Source organism: Ilyonectria robusta (genome assembly GCF_021365365.1).
Source record: "Ilyonectria robusta strain PMI_751 chromosome Unknown BGZ61scaffold_1, whole genome shotgun sequence".
NCBI lineage: Eukaryota > Fungi > Ascomycota > Sordariomycetes > Hypocreales > Nectriaceae > Ilyonectria > Ilyonectria robusta.
The window spans coordinates 4,110,596-4,131,085 of NW_025764435.1; the positions used below are offsets into that span (position 1 = coordinate 4,110,596).

The window sequence follows — 20,490 nt, forward strand, 5'->3', positions numbered from 1 at the left end:
GGGTATCATTTGCTCCTCGCTTATGTGTTCCTGGAGCTAAGACTGACCGCCTTCCCTCCTTTCGCAGAAACTAAAAGCTGCAGAAAGCATCTAAAAAATGTCCACAAGACAGCAGGAAACGCTAAAAACAACAACAAACTGGCAAAATCAGTTGGCCACATAAGACCGTCATCAGGTGCAGCATTGGCCGCCATCCTTCAACAAACTCCCAAAACAAAATATAGTCTCACGCCCTCCAAAACCTCATCGTATACCTCAGCCCGCCGCAGCAGATCAGAGGACAACGGCCGTGCTTCGGTGTTTTTGGTGTCCTATCTTCCCTTCTCCATTTTCCTCTCCTTTCCAGATGTCCATTCAAAACCGCCCTGCCTTGTTCCCTACACAAACCCTGCGCAGAAGTTCCATGCCCAAAAATCCGAATCATGTCGTCACACTTGGGTATATATCCCGGGACACCCCAACCTCGTCCAATTACAGGTCCCGCATCACTCACCAACCTAAACGTTCTTGCTCTCTCCTTTCATGTAGAGGCGCAATATTCTCTCATGCCTCCATGGAATAAAAGCTGGTATCAAGCTCAAATGGCTTGTTGAAATCAACGTGGTAGTCGTCCCAGTCAGGTGGTGGACCGGACGAAGAGTCTATCAACAACGAAGTATCGATGTCAACCCCATCCATCGAGCCCAAGGTTCCACTGAGGCTTGCGCTGTTCATGTCCAGGAGAAGATCTCTACCACCCATTTCATGCCAGCCGAAGTCAATCTCGAGACTAACGCCCTCTGAGATGTCGCTGTTCGGTTCGCTAGATCCACTGTCTTTGCTCGACTCAGGCGTATCGTTTGGCGTCAACGACCGATATACATTCAGATCGCCGATGACGTTCCGGAACCCGCCGTTCTCCAGGCCCAGGTTGCTCATCAAACTTTGAGGGTCAATGGTTGAGTTGGACCAAGGGTCGACCGCGGGCACAGTCTCGAGCGGCTTCGCATCCGCTAGTTTCAGCGTCGTCTCGCTTTTGATACCACCCTTTCCGTCTTGAGGCTTGCCCATGTTGCCACCAGGTAGCTTCACATCAGCCGAAATGGGTGTAGCTCCAAGGGTTGCAGGTGTCTGGCCTGGCTTCGAGTTGGTCACGCTCATCGCAGGCGCTGGCTCTTGTAGCTTCTGCTTCTTCAGAGTCCCATCAGGCTCCAACCCCAAAGATAGTGCAAGGCTCTCCTGAACAAACTTCATCGGGTCCTCCTTTGGCTTCGTATGTTCCTCTTGGATATGTGCTTGGAGGGCTTGCTCCGATGCGAATCCAGCGGTTGACATGTCACAGTCGGGCTCATTGCAAACAAAGAGGGGCTTCGGTGGGGCTTGAGACTCCGAAGCTCTCCTCATCTCGGGCGATGACTTTTTGCTAATTTGCGGCGATGGGGTGGCGCCTTGTGGGGTCTGTCCAGTCACCTTCTGCTTTTTGCGCGCCGGAATCTGGAGGTTCATGTCTTTGGGTTTGCCCACGTAGCTGGGGTTGCCGTGAGGGGACGAAGCTCCAAATTGGAAAGGTGGCTGGGCAGTGGTGGGAGCAACGGGAGTCTGGTTTCCCTTGCCAGCTGCCTTCTGGTTTGCCTTGGTCAAAGCTTGAGTATTCTTTTCCAGGTTGGCGGCGTTGAGAGGAGCAGGCGGGTTGCCTTGGGCCTGTTGCTGTGCCTGTTGCTGTTGTGCCTGCTGCTGGAGTTGTGCCTGCTGTTGCGCCTGCTGCTGCTGGGCGAGCTGGGTATTCTGGTTCTGAGGAGTAGCCTGCTGGCTATTCGACTTCATCATTCCGCGCCCGTAAACACTAGCGGCAAGGTCCTTGGCCATGCTCTCAAGCATCGCTCGGGCCTGGTCAATCTCAGCAGCCCGAATGCTGAACGTGTCCTTCAACACATTCATCTTCTCTCCATCTGCAAATTGCTTCATAATGCGCCATCGCTATGAAAGTCAGTTAATGTCACCCAGTAGGGAATATTATCCGAGGCTTACTGTTCTGAAAAACATTTTGGCGCGTTGATCATCGCGCGTGATTGCGTACCACTTGCTCAATCCACGGCCAATCTTTCCCATGTCCACCACGATTCGCTGGAGCTTGGCTGCCGTATCGCTGTGCTCTTGGGGGTTCATGTGGATGTCTACCATGACCTCTTGCGATGATCCCCTCTGCTCCTCTTGGCCAATCGCCTTGAGACGAGCCAAGTTGCTATCTGCCTGGTTACCGCCAGCCGCAGCCCTGTTCGCCATTTGCATCTTGACATATTGCTCGTATTTAGCTCGGTGCTCAGGGTTGAGCTGGGCAATCTGTTGCGGCGTCAAGTTAGGGAAGGCCTTCGGCTGCTGCTGTTGTTGATTAGGCTGGGACGGCGGTCGAGCTGGGGCGGCAGGCTTGACATTCTCGGTAATCTCGGCGTTCTCGTCAGTGCTGGGACGCTTCAGATTCTTAGGGGCTGGCGCTGGAGAGGGATTCGGTGGCTGAGCCCGGTTGTTGGCAGGTCGGGCAGCTCGCATCTGCTCTGGGGTCGGCGTGGTGTTAGGTTGCTTCTGAGCGCCAGTTTGCATGACAGCGTTCTGGCCCATAGCGTTAGGTACCTGCATGTTCTGCGGTTGAGGAGTCTGGATTGGCTGCGCAGGTTGCTGCTGGGGCGGTTGTTGAAGCTGCATCGGAGCTTGAGGAACTGGCATAGGGTTCTGTCCGCCTTGTTGACCCTGACCTTGTACGCGACCTTGGGCTTGCTGGCCTCGCATTTGCTGTTGCGTTATCCAGCTCTGCCTCTTCATTTGCATCACCATCATCCGCAGCTGCTCGTCGGGCACATTTGCCAGGTTGGGTCTTTGGTTTCGAACATGCATGAGCTCTTGAGGAGTGACTTGGAGGACGTGAGCCGGAATATTTGGCACCGGTCTCTGCATACCCTGCTGGGCGTTAGGTACTGGGCCACCAGGAGTCTGCATACCAGGGTTCATATTCGGATTCTGAACCTGCTGGGGCGGCTGCTGGGGAGGCTGGGTCTGTTGCTGCTGCTGAGCCTGTTGTTGCTGCTGCGCTTGTTGCTGCTGCGCCTGTTGCTGTTGTGCTTGTTGCTGTGCTTGCTGCTGTTGCTGAGGTGAGATGAAGTTTCGCTTCTGGAGCAAAAGCTGGAACTGTTTTTGTTGAATGGTTGAAAGCTGGTTGCGAACATGCTGAGCGACATTGTTCTGGCCAAGCCACATCTTCAATGCTCCCCATTTCTTCACCTCAGGAGGTACTTGACCCAGTTGTGCGAGAACCTGAGGGGGCAAATCCATCGAGTCCATCATAGCGATAGCCTGGGGGTTTTGAGGCACCCTCGGAACCTGCATTTGTTGACCTGCATTACCAGGAGCTCCGGGTTGAGGAGTCATCTGTCCAGCCATATTCATCTGGCCCATTTGACCTGGAGTTCGATTCTGCATCTGCCCTGGCGTCTGGCCTCCATTCATAGCCATCTGACCCTGGCGTTGGGTTTGCCACCTTCGCATCACCTCGTCCAGCTTCTCCGGGGGCATTCCACTAACCGCCGATCTCTGTTCTTGGGTCAGATTTTGAAGCATATTCTGAAAGGCTTGGCTGTTTGGTCGCTGGCTCCCTTGGTTGAAGCGTTGGTCTCCAAACTGGGCCGTACCCTGACCCATACCCTGGTTGCCCATGGGGTTCATATTATTCGGCGGTCGAGATACCGGTGTGTTCAACGTGTTCATGGCTGGGCTCTGGGCAGGCGGCATGTTGCCGTTCATCCCAGGCTGGCCTTGCATTTGCTTGATCTGTGCCTGCGCCTGAAGTTGTGCTTGGGACTGTTGCGCCGTCTGGTTCATCTTCATCTGTTGGAGGTTGATTTGTTGTTGAGGCTGAGGTTGAGACTGAGGCTGCTGCTGAGCTGGACGAGGAGGCTGGTTGGGACCTCCTTGGTTGGACATGTTCTGACCCATGGGTTGAGGAGTAGGGTTACGATTGGGCCCGGCGCTTGCAGGGACAACCATCTGACCGGCTTGCTGAGCCATGAGACCAGTCATCTGTTGATCCTTGATGCTCTCCATGTTGGGAGTGAACTGTGTGAAGTCGCTCCCATTTTGCGCCCCATTCATCATTCCCGGCTGCTGCTGTTGCTGGGATTGCTGCTGCTGCTGCTGCTGTTGCTGCTGTTGTTGCTGTTGCCTCTGTAGGGATTGCTGGCTTTGCTGTTGCTGCATCAAAGCTGCCTGTGCAGTGTTGGGGTTTCCAGGCCCCATCCGACCCATGTTCGCCTTAAGAACCTGGAAAGCCTGGTTTTGGTAGAACCACAAGAGGGGATCTTTGCCTTGAGCCTGGAATTCGGCCAGCTGCTGTGGCGGAAGCCTCTGTTGCAGTTGGATCCGAGTATTGGCTTTTGCTTGTTCTGAAGCGTTGCTCATCATCCTGGCAGCCAGCTCCGCGACCTTGCTCTTGTCCTGAGGTGACAGTCGTGACAGCTCATTGGGATATTGTTGTTGTGGCCGAGCCTGGTTGCCAGGCATACCCATCATCTGTTGGTTAGGGCCCATCCCGCGACCAGCCTGGTTTGGCATTCCCACTCCCATGCCCATACCCATTCCCATACCCATCTGCTGTTGTTGAGCCATCGGGGCGCCTTGCATGGGGTGTTGCATAGGCTGGAAGCCCTGCTGAGGACCTTGGCCCATGCCGCGACCCATCTGTGCCTGCATATTCATCATGGCTTGAGCTTGTGCTTGTGCTTGTGCCTGCACTTGCGCGTTGGCGTTGATGGCGTTCTGGAGGTTCGGCTCGTTGGCTTGACGTTTCTTGTAGAAGTCCATAATCTTATTCGTCATTTCTTGGTCATAAGCTTCCTGGGATGGGGGTCAGTACAGGATAAAAATAATAGGCCAGCAAAGAAAAGGCCAACAGGGTGGATGGGGCATACCTTTGTGGGAGACTTGTGGAACATCTCTCGCTCGAAGCTGCAACCAAACTCAGCTGCCTTCATGGAGTCGACTCCATTCATAGCAAGAGCAATATTGGAGATGCTATTATCCGTTAGCCAGAATCACTGTGAGGATTCACATCGCCCGTTGCGAGGGCGGCGAAAAGAAGCGGAAGTAAAACGTACAGGTTCATCGTCTTTCCCATACGATCACCGATAGGGATGTTGGCCTGCCAGCAGATGCCGGTAAAGGGTTGTGTGTGTTGGACCAGGTTCTGGTAGACGATCTGTTGCAGCTGGTTGCTGTTGGGCTTGCGCATCTGCTGCTGCTGCGGCATCATTTGGCCGGCCCCAGCCATATGCTGCATGTTGGCCGCCATGGCCGCTGGTGGGAGGATGGGACAAAGCCCAGGTTAAAGGGTGTGTGGTCGGTCGACACGTTGGGGGAGCGTGTTGGAATCGAACGGCGAGAGCGGTAGCTGCAGACAAAGGTGCGGCGAACAATGGTCGGGGCACCACGGTCGAACCGGAGTTAAGAAAGGACGGTGCGAACAAAGGATGGTGGAACCAAAGACTTGGGTGTTGCCTTTTTTACTATAAGGCAGATAGCCGTCGACAGGCTGTGAGCTGCCTAGCGGTGACTCGCAGGGCGTTCCATAAAAAGCCGGTCGTTTGTGTAATGAGGCGGCAGTGGAGGGTGAGAGGCGTCGCGTGGGACGAGCGGCGACAGGAGGGGAAAATACCACAGAACAAGAGAGCCCAGTCCGAAACGACGAGGGCAAGTTGTCGGGTCGTAAAGGAACAGAGAGAAGGCCAAGGGGAGGTGGTGAAGTGTCCGAAGTTGCGGATGAGCTGTGGATCGTGTAATATTAACGACTGTCCAGGTTTGGCACGATGGAGCAGCAGCAGAACGAGCGGCGAGGGTGCCGACGGGTGAATCACGATCAAGAAGAAGGGTCGGGACAGGCGGCGGGGTCCGCGTCGTGGCTCGTGGCGGTCGTCGTGATGGTCGGTCGTCTCGATCGATCGAGTCGGGGCGAGTTGAGTCGCTGGTCTCAGGCCAAGCGGTGTTGATGTGGACGGGAGGTGAAAAGGTCGCAAGCGCTGGGGGTCGAGGTGGTGTTGTGTGGGATTTCGCAGCGACAGGCCCCCCCAGTCGGAGCAGCAGGCGCGGAATTTCGTGGAGCCCAGGGCCAGGGACGACTGCCGAGCTGGGCAGTAGGAGCGGCGGATGCAGGAGGTCCCAGCACAAAACTGCGCTTTGATGAGCTGCGCGAACGGAAAAGAAAAGAAAAGGCGGCGACCAAGAAGGAGAAGTGATGAGCCTGAGAGACTGAGTGGAGAGGGAAAGGAGGGATAGAGAGAGTGTGAGAGAGAGAGTGAGGGAGGGAGACAGAGAGAGCGAGGAAGGACAAGGCGCGAGGCAATGTGACGAGCAAGATGGAAGAGAGATCGAATCCAAGGACACCCAGTAGAGAGGGAGCCTAGCAGTAGCCCAGCAGCCCAGCCCAGCCCAGCCCAGCAGAGGCAAGACGCCAGTCCAGGTGGGTAGCAAGGTACCCAGAAGTAGGTGGGTACAGAGTGTACATGGTGGAGGGGGTCCTGATATGGTCGACAGGGCGCTGGGCAGCATGCTGGCAGCGCTGCGCGAGCTCCCCATTAGCCAGCTGCGCGCTCCACTCCTGCCACCATTGACTCCAAGCGCTCAAGCAACGGCGAGGTACCATGCACTTCCAAGGTACCTACCTCCGAGTCTTAACAGGGCGGGCGGGATGTTTTTGGGGCAGACCCTTTCCCCATTAAGGTTCGGGTGCTGGCTGGTGGACTTCTACAGGTGTGTGGGCGAGGGACCGAGAGACAGTGGATCGCCCTGAAGCGGACGCTACAGCATTGCACCAACTGTGTAAGGCATGTCTCCCGCCGATGGGGAGGCATCGAAGCAGAGCCGCGTTGGATTGATCCTCGCTGCCAGCTGGGCCGGGTGAAGCCTGAAACGACAGTATGGCCAGTGCATGCAACGCAGCGCAGCAGTGGCAAGTGCACGTCCGACGGGGAAGGGAGCGATGGATCAGGTGTGCGTTGATTCGGGGTATGGATAGCCAAAGGGGTACCTACCAGCGACGAGAATTGGATGGATGCAGAGGGGGGGGATGGATGGAGAGGCGAAGGCAACGTATGGTGCGTAGCGGGGGGGAGAGAGTGGGCAAAGAAGGACCAAATCCGCAGGGAAATCAGAGAAGGCTGTAGAGAAAGGACAAGACGACATCAACTAACAATTCGTTACAGTAGGATGTGCGAGCCAAGGCGCTCAGATACAGTGCTCAGTAGGCCATGTTCGAACGGAATCGTGACGGGCGAGAAACGAGACGAGAGAAGGTGAGAGCTAAACCTGAGTGTGAGTGCGAGGGAGACCAGACACCGAACATCAGACGCCAGCAGAAACTGGAGAGTGGGTTGTAGTTTGGGCGGGAGTGCCACACCCACCTCAGGCACTGGCGACACATGAAGGAGAGACAGGACCAGAATGAGAGGGCATCATTGGCCCAGCCGAGGGAAGCCCTGGGCCAGGGACTCGACGAGACTCAACGAGAGTCGACGAGAAACTGGACAGAGCTGGATTGGACTTGGATTCGGGACAGGGCAGGGCAGTTGGATGGATCCACGGGGTCCTGGTGGTGAATCCCTGGTCCTGGTCGGGCTCATGATCCCTGTCCCCCGTCTCACCCAGGCACACTAACAATCGACGAAAGGTACCTCTGCGATGATCCAAGGCTCTGAGCTACCAGGTACCTCACGTAGTAGGTACCGCGGCAGCGCATCAGCACCGTCTCACTCTCCCACTTGCATTCGCTGGCTCAGTCTCCCTCTGGCTCTCCCAGACTGACTCGTCTTAGACGATGACTTGACTTAGGCAATACCCCAGAGGAATCCCATATCGCGCCATTCACCATTCGCAATGTAGGGTACCCTTACCCCCAGCAGCATGTGCGTATGACGGATGCCACTGGGCGCAGAGCAGAGTGTGGGTGGTGGTGCTAGTGGTAGTCGCGGTACCGGTACTACACACGCACAGCGGCGGTGGGTGGATGTCAATGGGGGTGGTGGGCACTGGTGAGTGGTGGCTCGTGGATCATAACCTCAGATGATGACTTGTCTCGCCCGCCTCTTTTGCCCGCCACATTCAAGTACTTGCGTCGAGTGCTGCGTACCTGGGCCTGGTAGGTACTCGTGCAGGTCTCAAAGTACGGGCCGCTCGCTTGGTAGAACGGCCTGCCTCATCTATCTGTACGAGCGCCATGCGATGCGCCCATTGACCGTCCCGTCTGAACCATCCCACCGCCCTATTCCCACGAGACACGACCTGCACCAACGGGCAGTGTGGGAGAATCGTTTTTGTCGACCGGTGGCAGAAACACGGCGACCAGGACAGGAAAAGGGCGAGTGAGGAACACAGCCTGAGCCAGAATCGGCGAACTAGGCTCGAGTGCAAAGTGCGTAAAACGAGGGCAAGGCGGGTGAGGGCGTGCGAATGTGTACGTACTTGTACAGCAGGGCGCAAATGCAAGACGTTGCGTTGATCATCCATCCCTCGATTCATGTTTTCTCCATGCGTCTGCATCAAACCCTCATTCGGGGCGGCAAAAGAACATCCGCACAGGACCCAACGCCGCATCGCGCATCCTCCAGCATCATCGGCGACATGGCGATTGATGAGTTCCTAGCGTTGGTATTTAAGACAGGCGGCTTGTAGATGTGAGCACCCAACGGCACCAGGAGTAGGTAGGTACCTACCACCTACCACACAGCACGTACTACGTAGACCGCTTTGAATGAAGTGGAGGAAGGCGGGAGGCGGAGAGGCCGGCGTGGGGTGGCCGTGGTACTGTACCTTCCTCCAGCTTCCAGACGAAGTCGAAGGGTGCGGTCCGCATGTACCATGTCAGGGCAGGAACAACCAAGGAAGGAGCCACGAGGCACGAGGCACAAGACGCTTCAGTTGGGCCATCGTGACGCACCTGGTTCTCTCTCACGCTCTCTCACGCTCTCTCACGCCCTCTGCAGTTGTACCTCACCTCGAGGCGCGGACTGACCTATAAACCCACACTCCGGCTCACCAACCCTGCGGCTCTCTCACACCGAAGAACCGGGAGGAAGAACTAGAGAATGTTCGCATCGTCATAGTCGCAGCACCTGGTCATCGTCACTCGGACCTCCAAACTCAGATGTTCGGCAGCCTACAACGAGCAGCATTCGCAGCATTCGCAGTGAAGAGGTCCACGATAATGAGGGCACGCAACGCATGGCATGGTATGGCATGGCCATCAAATCGAACGAACAACGGGCCGTCGAGAGATTGGACCCGAGCTCCACCGCACCCGTCCGTCGTCTTGTTTCCCCCTCCAAGTTCAAAGAACCTCCACTCCCACGTCTCCCACGTCTCCCGTCTTGGGCGGCGCTACCGGGCTGGCTTCATCGCCCCACCCCTGCCAGACGCCAATCTGGGATGACCCCTGTCTAGACCAGACACACACACGCACACACACACGCATGTCCTCACACGCATGCCGACTGGCCCTGTCGACTGGTTCTGTCAAAATCCACTTGCCAGCGAGACATTGCCTCCCGACTCAGCAAACCATGGGTTCTTGCAGGCCGACCAGACGTTGATCTGCGCTTTTCGAAATGGCATTGGAAGACTACGTCGTGCCATGGAATGCCAGTGCTTCGCGCTGCAACTTCGGGCTGCAACTTCGCTTGCTGATTCGGATCCTCCCCCTTCGTAAGCGACGGTTCTCTGAGTAGATACCTAGCTTTGGCACTGCAGTTGCCCTTGCGCCTTGCAGGAGAGGGTCCAGCCCACTTGGTTCCCAACTTCCAAGATGTCCATCCTCTCAATGCCGTCACTGTCGTCGGCCTAGCCAGGCTTAGTGCCAATGTTTGCCGCCGCATTAGCAGCTTCTTCGTCTTGGGGCCGGTACTATTGGGAGGCCCAATAGGCCATACTCTGGTCCATTGGAGGAAGGTTGATTAAGGATCCAATCTAATACAATTCCTACAATCGACCAGGCGACGAAAAGGGCAATCGTCGGCCGCCCTCCCTTTCAGGTCGCGATGTGTGCCTGGTGATGCATTGGCTCGGGCGGAGGTGGAAACGCAATCGTAAAGATGTTACAGGCACGGGATCGCGGTATTTCATTCAACCTCGAATGTGGTCCCCTAAATCCCGGGTACAACAGCCATCGCACGAACAACTAGCACCTACTTACGACTACCGCATGTACACGACTCGCCCTCCCTAATCAGACTACTCGCACCGCCATCAACAAGCCCCCAGTCAGCCAAGACGGGTGTGGCCACCTGGTCTAGACCCGTCATGAACCATTAGTGGTCCGTCAAAATACGCGCATGCTCGAATCACCTTGGTCCCCAGACAGACTCACGTCTTCTTCTCCATTACCAACAAGACACTCACTGCAACTTTCGGCCAACGAGGAGTCGGACTTTTCCCCGACAGCTACCACAGTAGCCGGTGCTATCTTCGACAGATGTGGAGATGCGATCTCGTTTATCCATCCCTTCCGTCTCATTCACGATTGGCAGCCGGCCTAGGTACTACTGTATGACTGATTTCTGAATACGTACCTAGGTATGCGGTGGCCATCTGCCCACCCATGAGAGCGTGACAGTAGGCTGGCTACCAACACCATCGCTCAGCTTCAAGGTGTCATTCTTCGCCATCTTCACGCAGCCCACGTCTCAATTCGACTCCCTTGAGCGGTCGTCTTACGCCCCACAGCGTTACACGCAAGATGGCTTCTTGAATACAAAGCCCAACGTCGGGGCTACTCGTTGAAGTTGCTGAATATAGTGGCGGATGAAGCGGAGTATTAAGCATTGTGCTGGTATCTTTCCCGCTTGCCTGCATGCCCCCTCTCTCCACCACTCAAGAAACCATGCCCAAGTTCCAGCAAAGTCATCCATTGTTTGCTTTGGAGGGGGAGTCGGGCGGACGAGAAGACGGCTAGGCAAAATCTTAGATTATCGGTTCTCTTGCTGCCAGGATTCCCCGCTCGTTGGCGACTTTTTGTTGCGTTGTTCACGGTTCGATGGTTCCCACGCACTTGGCCCGCTGCTGGCCGGATGACTGACTTACAACAGAAGCATACCCTGGTCTGACGGTGTCCTCCCGTCTCCGGGCCTCAGGAGGGTGGCCAGCGGTGGTGACCGCTTGATGTGCAGGGTTGTTGAGTGGCGGCCGTCAGACGGGTACAAGCAACCACACAGACTTTGAGACCGGGACGGCAGGTCTATTGCCTACAGGCCAGACATGAAAAGGTGCAGAATAGAGGGATGGGTACAGACTCCGGCCTGATGTCTTGCCTGCTGCAGCCACCGACCCATCAACCAAGAAGAAGCCAACCACAGTGCAGGCTTTGGGAGAGGACCCTTGGAACCCCAGGTCTTCATCGCAAACCCCGGAAATGGACGCGGCGGTTATTGTTCCAACGAGGCTGCATCCCACGGTTCTCGGCCAGTGAACTCGGGGATCCCAGGCTCATGGGTTCTGGGCTCCTCTCCGGTCTCCGAGTAAGGTTTCTTACCACCTGGACAATGATTTGAGGGGCGTTTCGTGGAAGCATGGGCTTCTTAGTTTGGAAGGCTTTTTTCGTAACGGGCTTAGCGTCAACGTCGCCCGGTTCGCTTTCCAGCCAAAAACACGCTATCTCTTCTCCAGGCCCTCCGCAGGTCCATCCTCCCCGACACTTTAACCTCGCCTGAGCTTACAACTGCTTCCATTTCTGCACCTTATGCCACTTTTGGAATGCGGCGAAGTCGGCCTGTTTTGCTGGCTTGCATCGCTCAGCCATCCAGTGTTTACTTCTTTTCCCCACAGGTCACCTGCGAGGTGAGGGAGAGGTGTATGAATGCAATGGATCGAAGCGGCCGAAATCAAATGCACCCCTGCCTTGTTTCTGTGTAACGGTGTTTGCTTTGACATTTGGCCTGCCACTACGGAACGTGGATACTATACCACATGGGAACTCTGTGTGTGTCGTGCCAAAGTCTGGATGAGATTATTATGACCGACTACAGATGCATTCGTACATTTTGGGGCAGAGGTGGATCGACGCCGCCTTCGAGTTTGGGACTCAGGTTGAACATGGCGCAAACGAAAAAAAAAAAGCCCCTGTGCAGCCCATCCAGGGGACCCTGATTTCCTGCAATGAGCAGCTCAACTCCCTGGCCGGTCTGCCGGCTAGACTTGCCACAGCGTTGCGCTAGCTCCCCTTGCTACCCAGGGCAGGTCGAGACTCCTTGCTTTTGAAATGGAAACAGGGCCACCGATTAGATTCCCCAAGAGCCCACGATACTTCAATGACATCGCTGCGGCCAGGGCAGGACCAAGGACGTCCTATGTCCAGGCAACACGATGATTATGAAGCAAACCACTCAGGCACATTGCAAACCACAACCACACCACGGCGACACCAGGCAACCGAGTGTCCGTAGGGCTACCGTCCGCCTTTCTGGGGCCACGAGGGCACGTTTCAAAAGTCGGCGGGTGAGGTTGACCCACTGCGCGCACGAGCAAACTGGCGCGCCAGAGCGAACGACCGGACAGAAGCATGATGGTGATGGTTGCACGAAGTCGTTCTTCAAGTACCTGGAGCACTTGGGGTTGGGGCTGAATACTTACGAAGGGCGGATAGCGTAAAGTTTCCTCCCTTCAACTCCTGCGTCGCTCATCTCTCCTCCCCGCCGTCTTGGAAGTTGGACGACCAGGGTAAGAACGTGCGCCTCGGCGCGTCAGTCTGTGTTACCACCATGTCCGTCCCCATCTCCATCCCAGTTCATACCGCATCCTCCGACCCCCCCTGACTCGGATTGGCCTTCCCTGTCCAGGGTGTCGATCATGCCGCGGGAACATCTTTTCACCATCTCAAACTTAGCGGGAAACAACGAAATCTTGCGCTTTCTTGACGGCCAAGATGCTCACCGTCACTACCGCCCAGTGCAGTTCGATTTGGTGAAATACGCTACTCTCGCAGTAGTAATGTACGGTACCCCCGGCTGCTCCCCCAGCGCCTCACTCTATCGGCTTGACCAGGGTTGGTCACTCCTTGTCTCCCCTGTTTCCCTCCTCAACCAGCTGCGCCGCTAGCTCCCGCAGGGGTGGGATGAAGCGATCAGGCTCAGTGGCATGGATGTTCTCGGTGAGCTCGTGGCTGAGAATGGCAGACTGCGATGCGATCTGACAGGCCCCTCTTGGCATGGATGTCACGACAGTGCTGTCCTCGACTCAAGATTACGGACGACGCCATCGCTGTCGTCGAGGGCTTACACAGCACCTTGGGTCGCGGTGATGCCGCACATATGAACAAAGGCAATCCAACGCGAATTACTCCTAGTCATCATATTCGGGGTTTCCTTCTCTCGAACCCAATCTCATCCCATTCCATCCCATCACAAACCCCCGATCCACCCAGCCACACGACCATTCTGGGGTACGCCAACCTGCCGGCGTGGTTACGCAACTCATCATCTCCCCAGCCCGAGCACCAGAACTGTTCCTTTTGCTATCCGTGCTAATGTAGTAGCCCTCTTTTTTGCCCGTTCTCCAGCTCTTACTTGTTCCCCGTCCTTCGTCTCTGTGTCTCGCCCCTGCAGGTACAAGGGTTACACCCGTCCCGTGCACAATGGCACCCTCTCGCGCGCCCCAGTCCTCGATCTCTGTCCCATCGGGCGCCATCATACACGGGAGCGGAAGGGACGGGTTGATCTCTTCGAGTTATTTCTTTTTATGCGGTTTACGGCACTCTTTTGAGGAGCGGGTGGGAGGGGTCGTGTGCCTCGCTGCAGGGACACGGTGAGATGCATGATGGACAAAAGCCAGCTTCGGACCAACCCACTGGATCACGAGTCTCTCGCGGGGCCGTGAGGTGGAGGTTTGTCTCTGACGAGTGAGGCGAACTGATTTACGGGGCACCAGGAAACTTTCCGGGCCTGACTGAGCTGCCTTGTCGTGCTGGCTTTTCTTTCCTTCAATTCTGATCGCCCTCCCAGAAAGTTGGGCGTTTCCAGCAGCAGCATGACTACCCTATACGATATTCTAGGTCCATGTCCCAGCTCGGTTTCCTTTCTCGTCTTGGGGACCTGGGGGGACGATGCGTGGGTAAAGCATGTTAGTGTGGTTCTGGTGATGTGTAAATCACGACGACCTAGTCATTTCCTCGACTACAGGCGAACAATTTGTCAGATTGTGAGGCAGGTTGATAAGATGACCCATCATACCAGTGCGATGCCACTACGCGTTGTGTCCACTATAGTGAGATGGTAATTAATCATTTCTTACCAAACAACAGAAGTGCATACGTTAGCCAGAGATAAGTTACATTCTCAAACCAAGAGATGCCCGACATGTATTTATGCGATAGTTTACGTTCGGCCTCTCTCTGCGTTGATACCGCTGGCCCTGATTTCCCACCCTCCATCGTGCTCCTCTGGCACCACGAGGGCAGTTGCCATGTGGGAGATGGGGCAACGAACGCCGTTTCATGAGCGTCTTCCGGTTTCACTCGCGTCTCTGGCGACCCGACCACAAGAGGAGGTGGAAAGGGAGGAGAGGCTGTCATTGCATCGTCACTCGATTTGTTGTGTAGCACTTGACGGCGGCGCTTGAAACGGACGGCGCTTTGTAATTACGCCCCGGCTGATGGATGCATCTCACGGGAGACAGGGGGTCGAGGACTAGAAGGCGTACTACGTGCTGCGGTACATGGGGCACAAGCGTGCTGCGTGCGTGTCCCATTACGGAGGGAGGATGGGTCGCGGCTTGGTTGAATGAGACGTCTATGGTGTTCTGGTGTAGGTTCACTCCCACGCCCATCTCGGCGGGGACTTATATGAGTGTCTCTCTTTCGCCACCCGTCACCCGTTCACCGTTCCACGCCTTACAAAATATCGGCCATTTCCCGCTGTCAATTTCACAGCACTCCGTCTCTCCACAAATGACCCGTCGCCATTGCCTGCTCTGCTGTCCGTCAGAGCAGCAAAAACAAACAAGGGTGTCCCCTTCGTCGGGACCAAAAACCGGGCCCCGCGACAGGGACTGGCCTGGCAAATGCCTGGCGCCTTTGGCCCTTTCGGAGCGATTCAAGGCGAACCCAATCTTGCTGGGCGATGGACGTGTTAAAACTCGGCGGCCAATGCTAATTATGTTCTCCATGCCGCGTCGCCGCCGGACCGTCAAGATGCGTATGGCCTCCGCGTACCCGTGTTGGCCCCTTTCTGGGCTCGATTTCCTGCGAGCCCCCATCGAGACCTCCAGATGCCTTTGGTGCTATTCTTGTTCCTGAAGAAACTGCACCGCATTTCTCGTGTTGGTCGGGCCTCCACTGCAGGGCCGGCTTGGCTCCGTCCGTCGCGATTGGACGCCTCTTCGGTAGACGCTGGCACAGCCTGTGTTTCCCCAGCCATTGCTTCGTCCTCCGTAAAATGTACCCAGTCCTGGCGTGTCCTGGACAAGGGACCCAGACGTCAAAACATTCAGCAGGACGGGGCTTTGGGAGGGCTGAGCAGAGAGCAATCCTGACAATTACGGGCTTTAGCACAATGCGCTATGCCTTCTTCCCCGTGGGACGACGCCATGGCGGGCGCACTGATGAGGACCGGTGGTGCCGCACCACGCCGATCAACACTCGCAGATGGCACTGACTGTGGCGAGGAATGATGATTTCGCCGACCAGGATCTGCAAGACATAGCCCACCGCAAGTTGTGAGCGAGGGCCTGATGTGATGTATCGAATTTTCTCCGTCGAGCTACGGAGGTCCGGGGCATCATACTCACCGCAAGCTTGCCTCCTCGAGTGTTAACTCGTGAACCCGAGATGGTATTATTAGCATGCCCGTGGCATGGCTTCGCGTTTCCCCACGTCTGCGCATGGCTAAGAAAGGGCTGATTATCATAAGGCTGGCAGATATGAACGGGCGTCTACTATGCAAAAGCAAATCCGTCAATCGCCACATCAAGGATCTAGCAGAATCCTTGCTTCGGCGCCTATCCCTGGAGCCTGAAGAATAAAGCCATTGTCGACGGGGACTGTCTTTCATCCGCCATCTGTCGGTTCTAGCGCCCAATTGCCCTACCAAATTAGCGGCGCAGAGGTGAAACTTGCAGCAAGCCATGTGGAGAAGGGAGATGGTGGAGGTTGGGAGGCTTGTCATCCGGCGCCTCTTGTCGGCGACAGACAGTGTCGAATCCATGAGCTATGAACCGTGTAGTCATCGACTGCTGTTATTTCGGTGACAGGCAGCATTGGATTCATGAGCGTAACCCTATAATTGTAGTTGTCAGCTGCTGTGACATCGGCACCCGGCAACGACGTTACTGTTAGTGGAGATGACGGTGTGACAGAGGCTGCCGCCGTGGCTGAATGATGCTTGAACAGAGTTCACCATGTGATTCACCAACATATTGAAGTCATCGTTTGAGCAAGAATTTGAGCGCTTATGGATGGACTCCGCCCGGATCTCTCTCCATCAAGCGTTATTCCCACTGTTCTGCTGAGTTCGAGATCATATTTCGGTAGCGTGGTTGGGCTTCCCTGGCTTTTATGTATCGGGCTCTCATGGCTGAAGACGTTCCGTTCAGGCACATTGACTCATTGGTGATCTGGCAATATGACACCGCCGGTCGGCCTATTGTCATACGACACCGATGGGGATACACTGCGAGGCGACACCTCCAAAGAGCTCCAGAACCATTCGTCTTCTGACTTGTTGCCGTACTTCTCTTGGATGATGATGTGTGACCTTGTGAGGATATATATTCACCGATACTAGTTCAATCCCGTAGCTGATCGTAGCATACATCATTGGTGAAATTACTGTCCCGAGCTTGCCCAAATGCCATTTATTAAGAAACCTAGACTCTTCCTTGAGTGGGCAGCTTGAATGACAGAGGACTCGAGCAAGAAGACCCCATGCTTGAATCGATATTGCCCGAAACCAAGTCTTATGTGAATGTCAACATCTTTCCCCATATCCTGGATATCTCACAGATACAGTCGACTCGCTAGGCCCATATTAACAGCTCCATGAGGACTGTCCACGCTTCCCCAGATAATGACCTGCCCAAGCGACACGTACTGAGCAAATGATTGTCTGTAGAGAACAATGGAGAACGTGATTTAGAAAGTAACAGATTGTAAGTGGAATGAAAGGACAGATATGAAGAGGCTCAACCGACCAGAACATCAGTCGAGACACGGGGGTAAAGTGTTGAAGTAAGGCGTTATTGAGACTGGCCGAGAAACACAACACTACCCCCGTATATCAGCTGTAAGGAGAGGATCGGGTCAAAGGTTCAAAGCGCGCCAGACCTATTAACCGAGGTTATGAGATGTTCTGGTGTTCATAGTGATTTATTGGTCCACTCCATATATCCGAGGATATTGACAGAGCTATACTGACTACATATGTGTCGATTGTCTCTTTGGACACCGTATCATCCCTGACCAGTTCTTGAAAACTGCCACCCTGGTTGCTCTGCAACGAGCATGGTTCCTTTTGAGCCAGTGACCTTAATTAGACTACAAAATAGACTACTCCCCCCTGCCCTGCAACTCACAGCACCCCCATGACTCAACGTTACATGGCAAATTATCCCAGGGAACTGAGTGCAATGGTTGCGAGCCCCCGACCTTCTCCGACAAGACGTGTAATGATGAATACTTGAACATCCACGAATGGAAGGCCTCTAGACCAACCAGCGGCAGCGAGGGTAGCTACATGGCCCGATATGGACAACTCCAAGTTCAAGAGATACACTTTGTCATCTTGGCCCAAGATGAAGACAGCGCTCCCCACGTGTACAATTCTCCAATGTCCATGTACTGGTTGAAAGAAATGCCCGTGTGCCGAGAGTAGGGACGTAAGGTGAAAGCGATCTAGAGCACAGCCATGAAGGACTGAGACGGGGTCTTTTGATGAACTGAGCCACCATCCATCTTTTCGTTTTCCGTCTTTGAAACAAATTCATCTAGAGACACAAGGTGCATATCACTTACTTGAGTTCATCTGAATGCTAATAGACTCCTGAATCATCGACTCATGCTTGATTTGACATTCAATTACGTTGTGTTTGCCCAGATTGCCTTCTCTTCAATCTACATACATGTTACTTGGCCGCATACTTGTTCATCAACATCGTTTACAGAAGCCACAATAAAACCAAAAGACAATCCCCGTCACGAAACTCCTACTCCACAAGATATTGATACAGCTTCACCTCCCGGAAGGTATGTTACTCTGCCCGATTTGAATACTATGGCGTGTCTCCAACTCTAGCCAGCAACCGCACGGCCGACTGCACCTGCGAGCTCGCCAAAGAGGATGCCCTTGAAGACATTCTCGCCCATGTGCTGTGTCCACGCGCCAGCATCCTTGAGACGGGCTTTCCACGCCTCCTTCTGCTCCGCACCCAGATCATCCCAGGTCTTGCCGGGACCGTGGACAGCCGAGTCGTGGACATCGAGTTGAATCTTGACGCTATCCTCGGCTCCATTCTCGCCAGTGGCGGGAGCTGTCTCACTACCCTCATAGACCACGAACATTTCGCCGGCTTGAGTCTTGATGTCTCCGCCGCCCAGCTTGGAGAGGAACTCCTGGCTGAGGAAAAAATCTGGTTGATGCTTGGGGGTTCGTAGGGTTCCGTACCAACTGGGGAGGAACTTGTGTGCGTGGATGATCGGGGGCCGGCCGACCAAGACTTCAAGCATGCCCTGGCCGACAATGGCGATGATGAGCGCGAAGACGGACAGGGTAATGATGAGTCCGCGGGAGGAGGGGCCGCGCGACTTCATGTCGACGACATAGCGGACGGGACGGGGTGGGCCGTTCTTGTTCTTGGTCGCCTTGTCGATGTGCTTGCGCAGGGGAATGCTGTGCACGGCGACAGTCTTCTGAAGGGAGATACTGGCGAGCTTGATGAACTGTTGACGAATGTGTGTTTGGGGGGCGACAAAGGTCGAGAAGGCCACGCCGGTGATGTTATCATTTCCGTGGACATCCTTGAGGGTGTGGAAAGGCCAGAGGTTGGTCAGAAGGTCAACGGAGCCGCTTGTTCTGTGCTCTAGCGTGTATAGTGAGATGGACGAGTCATGGCCGGCAACAGCGACGACAAACTGCGTCTGACCGACCGGCGCAGTGGGAGATGCCGGGGGAGAGAGGTTGGAGACTGCCAGGGCCGTGGCGGAGACCTTCTTGGGTATCCGGGCAGTCACTGCCAAACGCGCGTTGTCGTTGGCCTTGGTGGGTAATCGGAACCCGAACAGGACGACGCCGCTTCGCTTTGGGAGGTTGGCAGCAGCGAGGACGAAGTTGGGCGAGAGATATCGAATGGATCGGAAAACTGGTCGCTGCGCGTCATCATCGGGAATCGTGAATACCATCCTCGGCTCACTCTCCTCCTTGCCGATGCCCATCACATGCAGCTCGTACTTGTGGCAGAAGGCGACCTGGAAGCTGTTGTCCCCGGTCTGCACAATGTCCAGATCCTCTGCCTCCCTGGGAAGCTCTAGGATGCCCTTGAGCTTCGCAGCTGCCCCGGCAGTCTCGAAGACGGCCAGCTGCGGCTGCTTGCCCATAGCCGTGGCGGCAGCGCCCATTGGCCCCGCGATGCGCAGCAGGCGCTGGTAGGTATCGGCATCGGGGTCGGTGAACAGCGCGGTTCGCGAGAGCTCGGTGATCTTGGAGTCGGCCGTCTTGGTGCCGGCGGAGGCGCGCGCCTTGGACTGCTCGATGCCGAGGGCGCGGAGATGCTCGTTCTTGCCCTTGGCGATGCTCTCGTGGCTGGAGTTCACGCCGGCGTAGATGTGCGACGTCTTGCCCTTGCGGGGGCCCATCGCGAGGGACATGACGCTGTCTTCATCGCGGGAAAGGTCGATCTCGCCGGCCACGCGGAGCTCATGCTGGGAAGCCGTCTCGAGAATCGTCTGCGCAAGCAGGTTAGTGCACAAGCTCGCGAATGAGGGGGCCGGGAGAGGCGACGAACAATCTTGTTTCCAACGCCGGATCGCCCAGCACCGCCTCCACCACCGACAACCAAGTGGTTCGAATCCTCCTGGTCGAAGTCGAGGGCGTAGAGCGGATAGTCGAGCTCGATGCTCGCGCAAGGGAACGGCGGGGGGGCCATGGTGTTGCCGCGGAGGGACCTTGTCCCCGAGTCGTTGGTCCTGGCGGATAGAGAAGTGGCCCAAATATGAGCTGGAGCGGATGCGCCTCAGTGGTACAGGCGGAGAGGTAGGCAATCGTCCAGCTTGGGTCGCGATGTGCTGCTCTTCGGAGTGACGAGTTGGTTCGAGGCCAGATATTCCGGACGGGAGCTTTTCTGATTGGTTGGGGCGGGCGACTGCAGGGATGACGAAGACGGCAGCCACGCGAGGCGTTTCTTGGCGCTGTGGCTTGTGGGCTCCACCATGAACGTCGGCCCTTCTTCGAGATTCGAGAGGATAAGTTTATGTAACATCGAATAATTTACTATATATCGGCCCAG

The 20,490-nt window shown here is 55.6% G+C and overlaps 4 protein-coding genes across 4 annotated transcripts; 1 reads left to right on the forward strand and 3 right to left on the reverse strand.

Annotated features, from left to right (window-relative positions):
- Positions 1 to 543: 543 nt before the first annotated feature.
- Positions 544 to 5,314, reverse strand: BGZ61DRAFT_489100 (uncharacterized protein; the record flags this gene model as incomplete). Its single annotated transcript, XM_046250172.1, has 4 exons — positions 544 to 1,956; positions 2,008 to 4,860; positions 4,935 to 5,037; positions 5,121 to 5,314. The coding sequence occupies 4 exons, from the start codon at positions 5,312 to 5,314 to the stop codon at positions 544 to 546; spliced, it is 4,563 nt and encodes a 1,520-aa protein (XP_046112880.1).
- Positions 5,315 to 14,464: 9,150 nt separating this feature from the next.
- Positions 14,465 to 15,536, forward strand: BGZ61DRAFT_27796 (uncharacterized protein). Its single transcript, XM_046238419.1, has one exon. It carries the CDS (start codon positions 14,654 to 14,656, stop codon positions 15,290 to 15,292), a length of 639 nt encoding a protein of 212 aa, XP_046112881.1. The 5' UTR covers positions 14,465 to 14,653; the 3' UTR covers positions 15,293 to 15,536.
- BGZ61DRAFT_27826 (uncharacterized protein) lies at positions 15,460 to 16,446 on the reverse strand. The gene is made up of 3 exons (XM_046238423.1): positions 16,325 to 16,446; positions 15,784 to 16,271; positions 15,460 to 15,685 (listed from the first exon to the last, which is right to left on the reverse strand). The coding sequence occupies exons 2-3, from the start codon at positions 16,197 to 16,199 to the stop codon at positions 15,628 to 15,630; spliced, it is 474 nt and encodes a 157-aa protein (XP_046112882.1). The 5' UTR covers positions 16,200 to 16,271; positions 16,325 to 16,446; the 3' UTR covers positions 15,460 to 15,627.
- Positions 16,447 to 18,037: 1,591 nt separating this feature from the next.
- BGZ61DRAFT_502080 (uncharacterized protein) lies at positions 18,038 to 20,375 on the reverse strand. The gene is made up of 2 exons (XM_046251717.1): positions 19,990 to 20,375; positions 18,038 to 19,930 (listed from the first exon to the last, which is right to left on the reverse strand). Exons 1-2 carry the CDS (start codon positions 20,128 to 20,130, stop codon positions 18,281 to 18,283), a joined length of 1,791 nt encoding a protein of 596 aa, XP_046112883.1. The 5' UTR covers positions 20,131 to 20,375; the 3' UTR covers positions 18,038 to 18,280.
- Between the last annotated feature and the right edge of the window lie 115 nt (positions 20,376 to 20,490).